The 15,131-nt window shown below is 38.5% G+C and overlaps 1 protein-coding gene across 4 annotated transcripts in view; it reads left to right on the top strand.

Moving 5' to 3' along the window:
• EXD1 (exonuclease 3'-5' domain containing 1) overlaps positions 1 to 14,795 on the top strand; it is a 38,737-nt gene extending 23,942 nt beyond the window's left edge. For 3 of the 4 annotated variants that reach the window (XM_082842835.1, XM_082842834.1, XM_082842836.1), the window contains 5 exons: positions 5,801 to 5,905; positions 5,988 to 6,068; positions 8,231 to 8,374; positions 9,068 to 9,259; positions 14,108 to 14,795. In XM_082842835.1, the coding sequence (XP_082698961.1) occupies positions 5,801 to 5,905; positions 5,988 to 6,068; positions 8,231 to 8,374; positions 9,068 to 9,259; positions 14,108 to 14,764 (1,179 nt within the window). In that variant the 3' untranslated portion in view covers positions 14,765 to 14,795. The remainder of the gene's footprint in view (positions 1 to 5,800; positions 5,906 to 5,987; positions 6,069 to 8,230; positions 8,375 to 9,067; positions 9,260 to 14,107) is intronic. The other variant, XM_082842837.1, reaches the window with a different exon arrangement.
• Positions 14,796 to 15,131: the final 336 nt, after the last annotated feature.

Raw genomic sequence — 15,131 nt, 5'->3', positions numbered from 1 at the left:
TCCCACATGCCGCGGAGCGGCTGGGCCCGTGAGCCATGGCCGCTGAGCCTGCGCTTCCAGAGCCTGTGCTCCACAACGGGAGAGGCCACAACAGCGAGAGGCCTGCATACCACAAAAAAAAATAAAATAAAATAAAATAAAATAAAATTAGAAATAAAACAACATGTGGTCCAGCAATCCCACTTCTGGGTATATATCTAAAGGAAATGAAAACAGGATCTCAAAGAGATAACTGTAGTCCCATGTTCATATTGCAGCATTATTTACAATAACCAATACATGGAAACAACCAAGTGTCCATAGATGGATGAATAGATAAAGTAAATGTGATATATATGTACAATGGAATATTATTCTGCCATAAAAAAGAAGGAAATTCTGCCATTTGTGATGACATGGATGAACCTGGAGGGATTCAGCTAAGTAAAATAAGTTAGACAGAGAAAGACAAATACCGTATGCTCTCACTCATATGCAGAATCAAAAAAACCAAACTCATAGAAACAGAGAGCAGAGTAGTGGTTCCAGGAGTAGGGGAATGGGGGAAATGGATGAAGGTAGCCAAAAGGTACAACTTCCAGTTATAAGATAAATAGGTTATGGGAATGTAATGCACAGCACGGTAATTATAGATAACAATACTGTATTGTATACTTAAAAGCTGCTAAGAGAGTAGATCTTAAAAGTTCTCACCACACACAGATAACCATGTGAGGTAATAGATATGTTAACTACCCTCATCATAGTAATCCTTTTGCAGTATATACTTACATCAAATTATCATGTTATATACCTTAAACTTACACAATGTTATATGCTAATTTTATCTCAATAAAGCTGGGTAGGGAGGAAGAAACCAAACCAAAACCTCTCTCTACCAAAACAAAAGGGTAGACTTCCTGGTAATGCAGGCCTGGGCACCTCTAGGTTATTTCCTAATTTGTCCCCTTTTGTTGTCTAGATACCAGAGGGGACATCCAGTTGGTTACAAATATCATCTTTGTGACTGGAAGCAAATCAATGGGCGCGTTTTCTCCCACCAGGTCCTTGGACTTGTATGTTTAATTTTTTAAATCAAAGTATCACATGCCCTATGTATTAAAAGCAAAAAACAAAAATGCTAAAAGGCTTATGAGGACAGAAAAATCCTCACTCCATTTCTCTCTTCAGAGGTGGTGCTTTTGTTTTTTTTTAAGAATCCAGTAACAAGGTTGTTAAAGTACATGTGTACAGCACTTTACAGTTGACAAAGTACTTTGACAAACATTATTTCATTTACATTTTTCATTTCATTCTCCTTATAGGAGACCTGTGATGCAAATGTTAGTCCATGTGATGCTGTTCCATAAGACCTTAAGCTATCTTTACTTTTTTCATTGTTTTTTCTTTCTGCTGCTCTGAATGGGTGAGTTCCACTGCCTTGTCTTTGAGTTGACTGATCCTTTCTTCTGCTTTATCTAGTCTGCTAGTGAACCCATCTAGTGTATTTTTCAGTTCAATTATTATATTCTTTAGGTCTGTGACTTCTATTTGGTACTTTCTTACATTTCCATCTCTTTGTTGAAGTGCTCACTGTGTTCATCCATTCTTCTCCCCAGTTTGGTGAGCATCTTTATAGACCATTATTTGAGCTCTTTATCAGGTAAATTATTTATCTCCATTTCATTAAGTTTTTTTTCCTGAGGTTGACTCTCTGTGTTGGTTTCTATATAGTAGATGAAACAGCCACTCCTCCCGGTGTTGAAGGAGTGGCCTCATGTAGGAGATGAACCTTGTCATTCAACCCTGCCTCAGCTCCTGGCTGTCTTTCAAACCTCTTGGCCTTGTCCAAGCAGCCTATTATATTTTTAATAGCTCCCAGTAGTTGAGGATGTGCCAAGACCTGTCAGTGTCCTAAAGGGGAGAATCTCGGCATATAGACTCAGGGTGACTGGAAGTGAGACCCTCAGGCATCAGTTTTTTAAGTATGCAAATATGTACATTCCTGTGGGACCACAGCATAAACCTTGCTGGCCACCAGAGCCAGGCAATTTGGAGGTGTCCCCTGAGCAGCAGTTGCAGAAATCAGGGCTCCAGATGAGTGTCAAAGCTCTTTTCTGGATGATATAGGTGAGCTGGAGCAAGGGAGAGCGTCAAGATGGAGTCCACAGCTTATGTTCCTTGAGAGCAACTCCATAGGCCACTAATGTGTACCAATCCTGAAGCCTGCCTCTCAGGCTGAAGCTCCAGGATGAGCGAAGAGCCCTCCTTCACAAAAAGACTGGAGAGTGTGCCCCAGCCCACTGTCTGTGCAGTGCCCTAGGGGTGGTAGCCTGCCAAGAACTGTCCCTCCGATTGCCACAGTCCCACGAGACCCAGGAATACAAGCCACCCTGGCCACCAGAGCCATGCCATCAAGGGGTGTCCTCTGGTAGCATCCTCAGAACCCAGGGAACCAGACACAAGAAAGTAGAGGCAACTACTTTTAACATGTTGAAATGTGTCTATTTTCATTTTTTGATAATATGCTTATTGCTCTCTCTTTATTCATCAGTTTTACAAATTATTAACTTTTATTATACTAACAAAGATTTTGCTCACTTATAGCACCCACACCTCCCTAGAGCCTCCCAATTTAGTTATATCCCAATTTTAAAAGATTTTATTTTTATACAATTTTTAAAGGTTACTTTCCACTTACTGTTATCACAAAATTGTTGGCTGTGTTCCCCATGTTGTACAATACATCCTTGAGCCTATATTACACCCAATAGTTTGTACCTCCCACTGCCTCACCCCTATATTCCCCCCACCACTGGTAACCACTAGTTTGTTCTCTGTATCTGTGAGTTGGCTTCTTTTTTGTTATATTCACTCATTTGTTGTATTTTTTAGATTCCACATATAAGTGATATCCTACGGTATTTTTCTTTCTCTATCTGACTTATTTCACATAGCATAATGTCCTCCAAGTCCATCCATGTTGCTGCAAATGGCAAAATTTCATTCTTTTTTATGGATGAGTAGTATTCCATTGTATATATACACCACATCTTCTTTATCCCTTCATCTGCTGATGAACACTTAGGTAGTTTCCATGTCTTGGCTATTGTAAATAATGCCGCTATGAACATTGGGGTGCATGTATGTTTTCAAATTAGTGTTTTTGGGTTTTTTGGGGGGGAAGTTATATCCCAATGTTTGGTTAAGACAGGATTCAGGCTATATGTGATTATGGCTATGTAACCATTGCTCCTTGTTGGTCCAGTAAGATTGTTTCTTTTCTTGCCCAACTTTTTGTTTTTCATAGAATTGATAATTGCCTCATCTTACTAGCTTTGTTTTCCTTTCATTTGTGACAAAGCCTTCCCATATATTCCCCTCAATGTAGTTTTTCACATGCTTACATCTATCTTGATAATCTGTGCTTCATCTTTGTCTTGAAGCCATCTTCCCTGGAGCCCTCTATCCTCCTGTTCCAATACTGGCTGGTGGTACCAAGCTGGAAGCTACAAGGGAAAAGGTCTGGAGGCTCACAGTTGTGTGCAGACTCATTTTTCAGTCCATTACCAAACCTCTGCCCTCTTCTATATCTTATATTCCCAACCCTAGAGCCTCCCTTGTTGGATTTATACAGAGAATATATCTTCTGTCCTCCGTGGGAGTGGGAAGGGATAACTTGGAGGCTTACTTCTTCACATACAGACCTCAAGCCTATCCCTCTATTTCCAGCTCCTCACTGTCCTCAGTATCTGTCACCTTTAATTCCTAAACCTTTATTTTCATTTTGTGTTTCTTTCTTTCTTCTGTTTTTTTCTAATCTGCTTTCTTTCTGTCAGTGTTTCCCACTGCTTTTCTTTTTTTTTTTGGCTGCATTGGATCTTCATTGCTGTGCACGGGCATTCTCTAGTTGAGGCGAGCTGGGGCTACTCTTCATTGCAGTGCGCGAGCTTCTCATTTGCAGTGGCTTCTCTTGTTGCAGAGCACAGGCTCTAGGTACGTGGGATTCAGTAGTTGTGGTGCATGGGCTCAGTAGTTGTGGCTCACGGGCTCTAGAGCGCAGGCTCAGTAGTTCTGGTATACGGGCTTAGTTGCTCTGTGGCATGTGGGATCTTCCCGGACCAGGGCTTGAACCCATGTCCCCCACACTGGCAGGTGGATTCTTAACCACTGCGCCACCAGGGAAGTACCTCCCACTGCTTTTCTTTAACTTTAAATTATTTAAATGTTTAACCTTCATCTGTGGTCAGATATTTTCAGGTATAATATTATGTCTTAAGGTAGCAAATATTTTTTAAGAGTCTTAAAGGTTTTTTTTGTCCTTTGGCCTACTTCTCAGGGCTGTTTCTGGGAATCTATCCTAAATAATTCAAAACATGAAGAAAAATTTCTGTGAGAACCTATTCATTTTGGCATCATTTATAGTGGTGAAAAATCAGAAGCCACTTAGTTAACAGTAGCAGACATTACAGTACATTTGATAGATCTTATGTGGCTGTCAAAATCGATGACAAATGCAGCATAGAAAAATGTTTGAAAGTTTATGAAAAGAAGAAGTGGGATATAGATTTGAATGCATATTATTAGAGTGTTATGCATTTTTTATATGAACAAATGGAAGGGGGTGTTGTGTAGCATGATGCACTGATTCACTGAAGAGATGAATAACAGCTGTCCATGTGCCTGACTCTGTTCTAGTGGTTGCTTTAGTTACGAGTGGTGAATCTGACATAATCTCTTCTTTCACAGAGTTTACAGTCTAGCAGAGAATTATTTTCCAAACTTCTATAATGTGTCTATTCAATTTTTACAATTAAAGAGGTAGAGGAAAAGCAGGGATTGACTATTTCGGGTGTCAAATTTTGGCAAACAACATGAAAGAGCTGAGAATGGGTGCCTGGTAGGCCTGGTAATTGTAGCTGTATCAATAGTTAGCTCTTGAAATGACAAAGATGGCATCTGACTGTCCTGTGGCTGGCTGTCTAGACCTATTTGGATCTGTTCTTGCCTTCATTCTTTGATTCAGTAGATTATCCAGCTGTATGGCCTCTGTGACTTTTATGATCAGAAACAACCTAGAATACTTATAATTGTATAAAATTGATCAAAATGACAGTATTTCACATCCTACCATTTGTGCCAGTGTGTTTGTTGCCTGTTTTAAACTGCTAGAGGACAGGGATCTTCTCTTATGAGTAATTTTATGTAACACCCAACACAATCATGTGTATTATGGAACTCAGAGAAATAGCCTTTGGTGTTATCGAGAGTGAAATATTGTTCATTTCCCTTAAACCTATAATCCCTGCATTTTAGAATGCCACAGGTGAGACATAAAACATTAAAGAAGAAAAAAGCTAAAGGCTAAACTACTAGCTTGTCCTTTTCTTTCCTTTTGAAAATCACAGTGATTGTGTTTTGTTTCTTTTTTACTTAAGGTAAATTTAAACCTGTTTTCCCTAAGAATCAATGAGTGCCTATTGTTTACTTTAAAGATGAGGCTGTTAAATATTTTTCACATGCCTTTCTTTGTTGTTGTTGTTGTTGTTGTTTTTTGCAGTACGCGGGCCTCTCACTGTTGTGGCCTCTCCCGTTGTGGAGCACAGGCTCCGGACGCACAGGCTCAGCGGCCATGGCTCACGGGCCCAGCCGCTCCACGGCATGTGGGATTTTCCCAGACTGGGGCACAAACCCATGTCCCCTGCATCGGCAGGCGGACTCTCAACCACTGCACCACCAGGGAAGCCCTCACATGCCTTTCTTGATCCTCAGATCCCCTTCCCTAGTTCTTTCTTATGTGTGTCTGGATGGTCTGTTGTAGGTGGCCACAAGTAGCCGAGTTTACTTATTTGACATTTTCCTTCTGGGAAGTCGTGTTTTCAGCAATGGACTTCAGATAGTATTAGAAGACAAGAGAATTTTGAAGGTGAGTGTGTAAGTTGATTCATCTGCTAGTAAGAATAACAGCCAGGTTCTAATAACTCTTTCTCTGTCTTCTGATTCCTTAGGTTATCCATGATTGTCGTTGGCTTTCTGATTGCCTCTCTCATCAGTATGGAATTTTGCTGAATAATGTCTTTGACACCCAGGTACATGCAGGGAAACACTGGAATCAATGCAGTGTATATAGCTCCTGTAGAAAATAGGCCTTATCTGATGAGTGATTGAAAGTCTTCTTGTGTGTGCCTCATTCCCGCCCACTTCTCATGTAAGATGTTTGTACAATATGTGAGAACATTTGGTGCACTGAAGAAGTACTGGAGAAAAGTTACTTGTAATTATTTAGGGTTTTTTCCCTTCATTTTGCTCCAGAAATTTTCAAATAAGAAGCAAGCCCCATACTCTGTAGCATTCAGAAACTCAAACAATTTTGGGGTCATTTGGAAATCTGACATGGATTCTTACTGTGAGGTGGACAGTCAGTCACCTCTATGCCTTTACCACATATGTATCAGTTAAGGCTGATGGCTAATTGGCATCTAGCTCAGGGATGCAGGTTGTCCTAGATGTTCCCCCAAAGCCTATACTGGCCCCAGATAGCCTGAAGATAAGCAGTTTTTCTCTGATCTAAAGGACCTAGAGAAATGAGAAATTCCCAGATTATACTAGATCTGGGTTTCTGGTTTGGCTGTGAGAGCCATAAACCCACTAGTTTTCATTATGTATTCTTTAAGTTCTTCTAGTCTTCTAGGTTAATGCCATGAAAGGGAGATCTTGAATATATAAACCTAGAGCCTTTGGAGAGGGGTTAAAATAATGAGTTAGCCAATTATTTTTTAACAGAAATTCCTAAAAGTTCAACTTTATGTTATTGTATGTGGTTTAAGTTTGCTCTTTATGTATCTGCTTGTAATGAACTTTGTGCCACTTCTCTTGTTTACGTGTTCCTTTGGGTCTTCTTTCAAGAGCATTCACTATATAGAGATTGCTTCTATGCTTACTCCAAAATGTAACACAGTTGCTCATTGTTCCCTTGAGGCCATCAGGCTTCTTGATTAGACCTCGTATGTATTGTCTAATGAAGACATTGGCATATCTTTCCATATTTTTCTTTTCAGATTTTCATAGTACAAGAAGCAGGAATTCAGAATTATTTCAATTTGTTTTCCTTTAACACAGTGTATTAGTTTCCTATTGCTGTTGTAACTAATCACCACAAATTTTGTGGCTTAAAACATAAATTTAGGGCTTCCCTGGTGCCGCAGTGGTTGAGAGTCCGCCTGCCGAAGCAGGGGACACAGGTTCGTGCCCTGGTCCGGGAAGATCCCACATGCCGCGGAGCAGCTGGGCCTGTGAGCCATGGCCGCTGAGCCTGCGCGTCCGGAGCCTGTGCTCCGCAACAGGAGAGGCCACAACAGTGAGAGGCCCACGTACCGAAAAAAACAAACAAACAAACAAACACAACACATAAATTTACTCTCTTACAGTTCTGGAGGTCAGACATCTGAAATCATTTGCACTGGGTGAAAGTCAAGGTGTCAGCAGGGCTGGTTTCTTCTGGAGGCTCTGAGAGGACAGTCTGTTTCCTTGCTTTTCAGTTTTCACCTGTGTTCTTTGGCTTGTGGCTCCTTCTATCTTCACAGTGCACCAATCTCTGCTTTCATCATCACATCACCTTCTCTTCTGGCTGTAGTAAAATCTCCCTCTGCCTCGTCTTATAAGAATACTTGTGATTACATTTAGGGCCCATCTGGATAATTCAAGTTAATCTCCCTATCTCGATATCCTTAACTAATCACAGCAGCAAAGTCCATTTCGCCATTTAAGATAACATTCACAGGTCCAGGAATTAGGATGTGGATATATTTGGGGGCTGTTATTTAGCCTACCACACACAGACAAATAATGATTGCAATTCTTAATTTTATTAGCTTTCCTTACCAAAACTTTACCAGAGTTGCTAATAAGTAGAAGTAATTCTTTAATTTTATCTTCCTTTCCCCATTCCTTGAAGGCACCAAAGAGTAATAATCATAAGGCAGGCAAATAAAAGAAGTGGAAAAGAAAATAGACAGGGACACATTAAAGTTGGGTGATCCTTTTTCTTTTTCTTTTCTTTTTTTTTTCTAATTTTTCAGAATAAGATAACCTAACAACTTTAAATTTTCTAATGGCATTGTCTATCATGTGGGTCCTTGGGAAAAATGGTATTTAAAGATGTTTCTCTAAATGTATTTCTGCTATTTCTGTCATGAGATAGCTCTGTATATATCCTACAGACTGGTCTGTTTGTCTTTTTTTAATGCCACAGGTAGCAGATGTCCTTCAATTTTCCATGGAAACAGGCGGCTTTCTTCCAAACTGCATTAGTACTTTACAGGAGAGTTTAATCAGACACCTTAAAATAGCCCCTAAATATCTCTCCTTTCTGGAAGAGAGACAAAAACGGATTCAAGTGAGTATTAACGTATGTCCCATATAACATTAATATTTTCAAGTGTCTTGTGAGTGGGATTATCAGCATATTATATAGAGAAATGACAGCTGCTGTGTAAGCGTATGAACATTGCCAAAATCTTAGTTGTTCCAAATGGGAACAGTTTGTTTGTGGCCTCAAGTGGAAAAAAGCCAGCATCCAGATTTGTTGGTTATCAATTAAAAAGTACTCTGAAATAAATTTTCAATTGGACAAGTGGGGATTTTATTGGGAATTTGGATTAAGGCAGTGGAACAAAAATCATGCCAATTATTTCTCCCAAAGTAAGATAGATTTTCTTCAGCTTCTAATAGCCTTGCATGCAAACTTAGGTCATGACCGTATTGGCTGCAATTTTGGCCATATAATCTAATCAGTCCTGCTGCCTCCAGTTTTGAATGAGAAGCCCTGATCTCTCTCTCTCTCTTCTTCCCTCCCTCCCTCCCCACATCTTTCCCCCATCACATACACACACTCACTGTATACACACAATAAGTGTGTGTATGTGTATGTGTGTATATTCTCAGAAGGCTAGCCATAGTGTGAAAGTAGAAGGTAATAATTGAAGAAAATGACAGTAATGGTGATTTAAGTTAAGCAGCACTTAGATAAACCATTATTTTCTTTAAAGATTTGCTTACTATTCAGAGAAAATTGTTTTGGTGTCTCTAGGAAAACCCAGAACTATGGTTCACACGACCTCTTTCACCCTTTTTGCTAAAAATTTTGGCCTTGGAAGCTACCTACCTGCTGCCCCTTCGCTTGGTACTCCTAGATGAAATGATGTCTGATCTAACTACCCTGGTGGACGGGTACCTAAACACCTACCGAGAAGGGTCTGCAGACTGGCTGGGAGGCATGGAGGTAGGTGCCACTCTCTGTGGCTGTGTTTTCAGGACCTCTGTGTCCTCATGGGGGCCACAGTGATACCCACTGTTCACAGCTGCACCAAATTTCTTTCAGCAGATTTGATGATAAATATTCTTGAAGCGGCTATAGCTTGGGCTTAATTCAGCTCCTTAAGCACTTTTTTTCTATATATATATATATATATATATATATATATATATATATATATATATATATATATATTTATGATCACTGACATTTATTTCATATGATGCAACTGGTGATGTGCATTTCAATAAAACTAAAAGTTGATGTGCTAGAAGTCCTAACTCCTTTCTTAAATATTGTACCAATTTTCTCACAATATTAAGTTATGTTTCCAGTAAATATATCTTTCAAAGAAAGGGTAAATTTCATTAGTTATTTTTATGAAGCCAGCACAATATAAGAAAACTTATATTGTTGGCAAACTATTGCATTAGGCCAAATCTGGCCCATGGCCTATTTTTGTAAAACTCACAATCTAAGAATGATTTTTATAGTCTTAAAGGATTGTTAAAAAAAAGAAAAGTATGCTTGTGGCTTACAAAGCCTAAAATGTTTACTATTTGACTCCTTACATAAAAAGTTCACAGGCTACTGCTATAAACAGTTCTCATTTAGGAATACTGATGCAAAATCCTAAATAAAATAATAGCATTTTTGGTACAAACTCCACTTAGATATATTATACTTTTCTATTAATGTGTCTCTGGATTCTAGTTACAAGCATGGTTTAATATTATATTAATATTTATTAATATTTAATATTATATTAAATTCTGTATTTTATTGGGGCCAAGAAAGTCTTATGATTATCTCATAAATGCTGAAAAAGTTCTTTTGTAACTTTTTTATATTTTGCTCTCACTGTTTAACAAGAAAAGATCAATGTAAAAATCCTTTCATAGTTTGCTTGATTGGAGAATTTTAATGTTTTTCATTTATCATTGTAAAGCCAAGGACAATTTTTTAACTTTTTAATATTTTGTTCTCACTGTTTATTGCTGAAAAAATTTGATAATATTCTATATACATTATTGATTAAAGTTGGAATAGGTACTTTAACATGATAAAACATATATCTCAGGCAAGAAGACTACCTAATATTTGATTGGGAACATCAATATCAAGAAATATACAGAAATGGTGACTATCACCACTACTTTAATACAGAAATGGTGACTATCACCACTACTTTAGTAGTTTCTGAAGCTATTAGCCAGTGAGGTTAGAAAAAAAAAAAAGATGAACTATAAAAATTGAACAGGAGGAATAGGAATGATGACTTGCCTATGATATACCTGAATACTGAAGAGAATCAATTGAAAAAGATTGCCAAAAACAAAAAGGCAGTTTAGGGCTTCCCTGGTGGCGCGGTGGTTGAGAGTCCGCCTGCCGATGCAGGGGACACGGGTTCGTGCCCCGGCTCGGGAAGGTCCCACAAGCCGCGGAGCGGCTGGGCCGGTGAGCCATGGCCGCTGAGCCTGCGCGTCCGGAGCCTGTGCTCCACAATGGGAGAGGCCACAACAGTGAGAGGCCCGAGTACCGCAAAAAAAAAAGGCAGTTTAGTAAAATAGGTACAAATATAACATAAAACTTAATAGCTTTCCTATATCCCTGTACACAACTACAGAATATAATGGGGGAAAAATTCATTTATAATTGTAACAAAAAATAGATTATCTAGAAATAAATCTAACAAGAAATGTGAAATATAGAGATGAAAAAAATGTTAAAGTATTACTGAATGGCATAAAAGAGGACTTAAATGAATGGGGACATTAAGTATTTTTGGCAATCAGTTATTCCTAAATTAACTTTAAAAAAAATTAGTTTATTTATTATTTATTTTTTTGGTTGCATTGGGTCTTTGTTGCTGTGCACGGGCTTTCTCTAATTGCAGCAAGCGGGGGCTACGCTTCGTTGTGATGCGCGGGCTTCTCATTGCGGTGGCTTCTCTTGTTGTGGAGCACAGGCTCTCGGTGTGGGGGCTTCAGTAGTTGTGGCATGTGGGCTCAGTAGTTGTGGCTCACGGGCTTAATTGCTCCACGGCATGTAGGATCTTCCCGGGCCAGGGCTCAAACCCGTGTCCCCTTCATTGGCAGGTGGGTTCTTAACCACTGTGCCACCAGGGAAGCCCCCTAAATTAACTTTTAAATTTAACTTTCTTTTAAGAAAAATGCTAAAGCCATAATTACTTTGGCAAACTGTGATTATAGTGTTTATAGAGATAAATAAGAATAGTCCTGTCAGATATTAAAACATATGTCTACACTAAATATGAGCAGTACATGTATAGGCAGATCGATGGAATAGAGAACCCAGAAATAGATCTCATATATATCAGTAATGGTTGAGATAAAGGTAAAATTTCCAATCAATGAGAAAAAGATAAGTATTTAGTAAATGGCCTCAGGCAATTGACTAACCATTGTGGGGGAGGAGAATCAGAGTTGGATTGTTATCTCTTTCTGCTACACCAAAATAAATCCCATGGATCAAGTATTTATGTAAGAACTAGAATTATAAAAGTATTGGAGGGACTTCTCTGGTGGTGCAGTGGTTGAGAGTCCGCCTGCCGATGCAGGGGACGTGGGTTTGTGCCCCGGTCCGGGAAGATCCCACATGCCGGGGAGCAGCTAGGCCCATGAGCCATGGCCGCTGAGCCTGCGCGTCCGGAGCCTGTGCTCCGCAACTGGAGAGGCCACAACAGTGAGAGGCCCGCGTAAAAAAAAAAAAAAAGTATTGGAAAAAAAGTATTGGGACTTCCCTGGTGGTCCAGTGGCTAAGACTCCGCACTCCCAAAGCAGAGGGCCTGGGTTCCATTCCTGGTCAGGGAACTAGATCCCACATGTGGCAGTGAAGATCCCATGTGCTGCAACTAAGACCCAGTGCAGCTAAATAAATAAGTAAATAAATATTTTTAAAAAGTATTAAAAGAAAATTATGTCACAGTAGGGAATATGTCCCCTCCCCCAACTTTACTGAGGAATAGTTGACAAAATTAATTGTGTATATTTAAAGTGTACATTGTGATGATTTGATATACATTGTGGAATGATTACCAAGATCAAGATAACTAACATCCATCACCTCATAGCTAACTTTTTTTTATGTAGTGAGAATGCTTAAGATCTACTCTCAGAAACTTTCAAGTATATAATACTGAACTATTAACTGCAGTAACCATGCTGTGCATTAGATCCTCAGAACTTATTCTTCTTATAACTGAAAGTTTGTACCCTCTGACCTACATCTCCCCATTTTCCTCTCCCTCAACCCCTGGGAACCCCCATTCTATTCTCTGATTTCATGAAATCAGATTTTTGTTTTTGTTTTTTAAGATTTCATATATAAGTGATACTGTGCAGTATTTGTCTTTGTCTGGCTTATTCACTTAGCATAATACCCTCCAAGTTCAAACATATTGTTGCAGATGGCAGGACTGCCTTCTTTTTTATGGCTGAGTAATATTCTATTGTATAGAATATTGTATTGTGTAATGTATATACATCACATCTTTATCCATTTATCTATTGATAGACACAGGTTGTTTACATATTGTGAATTATGATGCAGTGAACAAGGGAATGTACGTATCTCTTTGCGATCCTGTTTTCATATGCTTCAGATATGTACCCAGACGTGGGATTGCTGGACCATATAATAGTTCTATTTTTAATTTTTTGAGGAACATCCATGTTGTTTTCCACTGTTTTACATGGTAATGTAAATTGCATCAATTTACATTCCGATCAACAGCATATGAGTTCCCTTTTCTCCACATTCTCACCAACACTTGTTATCTGTCTTTTTGATAATAGCCATCTTAACAGGTGTCAGTAACACCTCATTGTGGTTTTGATTTGCATTTCCCTGATAACTAGTGACTTCGAGCACCTTTTCATGTACCTGTTGGCCATCTAAATATCTTCTTTGGAAAATTATCTATTCAGGTCCTTTGCTCACTTTTAAATTAGAGTATTTGCATTTTTGCTATTGAGTTGTATGAGGAAATGCTTTTCTATGCAATACAGAAATACTCAGAACTCATAAAAGATGAATAAATATGACTTTAAAAATTTTGTATGGCGAAAATACTGTGAACAAAGTCAAAGGGAAAGCAACCTAGGAAAAATTATTTGCCTCATGTAACAAAGAGGACATTTTCTTAATATATTCTTTATTGTAGCATTTATGTAATGACAAAATACTGAAGACAACCCAAATATCCATCCACAAGGGTTTGGTTAAACAAACTATTGTATATCCATACAGCCATTAAAATTGCCAATATGGAAAAATCTCCAAGACAGAACTTTTAGTTGGAAAAATCAAGAAGAAGAAGAACATATAATATTATGTAGCCACTTGTATAAAATAATTTTAGAAAGAGTTATCAAAATAAAAAGTTGGGGGAAAATAAAAATTGAAAAATATAATCCAATGAATAGATAAATATTTAGTAAGGGATCATATATGCAAAGACTGTCTCTGGAGGCTACAGAAGAAGCTGCTTTTTAGAGGATGCACCTGCTAAGGCAGTTGGGGCGAGGTTGGAATGGACCCTTACTTTTCATTGTATAATCTTTATACATACACACATGCACAACATACACACAAAATTGGATTAAAAATATTTAAATTACTTGAAAAATAGTACTACTATAGTTGAAGACACTAGAGGGTGCTATAAGAACACATTTGAATAGACCCTTGCTTGCCAAATACTAAGTGTAGTAGAAGTGATTTTAAAGTGATTTTAAGGACCACATTCAGAAATTTAGTTATAGTAGACTTGTGTTCATTTTCTTTTCTTAGCGTACATGTATGGAGCTCCCAGAGGAACTGCTTCGACTGAAGGACTTCCAGAGACAGCGCAGAGAGAGAGCTGCAAAAGAATATAGAGTAAATGCGCAGGGACTCCTAATAAGGACAGTACTACATCCAAAGAAGTCTATGACAGAGACAGCAGGGAAAAAGGGAAAAGTAAGAGGTTTCTTACTTTGTAAAAATTCTAGGCTAGATAAAGCTCCAAATTTTACATCTCACAAGGATGTAAATTTGCTAAAAGAAGAATCTAAGAGTAAGCAAACCACAGCGGAATCTCAGCATCTACCTCCCATAAAGGAAGAAGTCAGTGAAGATTCCAGTAACAAACGAATTTGCCCTGAGTCAGAGGGGTTTAAGGACCAGAGAATAACTCTAAAAGAATACCTCAAGATACCTAAACAAGAGTTTCAGACAAATTTATCTTTGAAAGAGGAGATAGAACAGTTACTGATGGTGGAAAACAAGGAAGATCTAAAATGTACAAAACAACATGTTTTAGTGTCTCCTTCCCTTCCTCAGGAAACCAGAGTGTCTCCAAGTGACATTTTTCATCCTTTTAGAAAAGCTGTGCTTCCCACACTTCCTCCCTGCCCAGCTTTGGAGAATGATTCCTGGATAAATCCAGATCCTCCCAATCTGCCTTAGAGATCTGCAGTTTGTTCTTGAGGCCAATAAAGGTGGCTTATTTCCTCTGCCATCAAGGCCTTCCTCAGTGCTTAAGTTTCTTGTGCTGTAAATTATATCCTCTTGCTTGCTCCTATATTCTTAGAATTTGATTAGGATGGGAATGAATAAGTTAAATAACGGAAGAAGTAAATGTTCTGATTATGTCACTGTGTAGAAATGTTCCCTGTGGCCAAACTGAATTACTTCTCATAATTTGGGTTTAAAGGATTTGAAGAAGGGAAAAATTTTGGACTTAGTGTCTGGAAGAATCTATACTTGAAATTTTTTGTTGTTTTTTCTGGTTTGAAGGATGTTGGTAAAACTCTTAGCCATAAGTTTAAAAATA

Source organism: Leucopleurus acutus, assembly GCF_964270905.1.
Source record: "Leucopleurus acutus genome assembly, chromosome: 1".
Classification (NCBI taxonomy): domain Eukaryota; kingdom Metazoa; phylum Chordata; class Mammalia; order Artiodactyla; family Delphinidae; genus Leucopleurus; species Leucopleurus acutus.
This window is presented reverse-complemented; position numbering and strand designations above follow the sequence as displayed.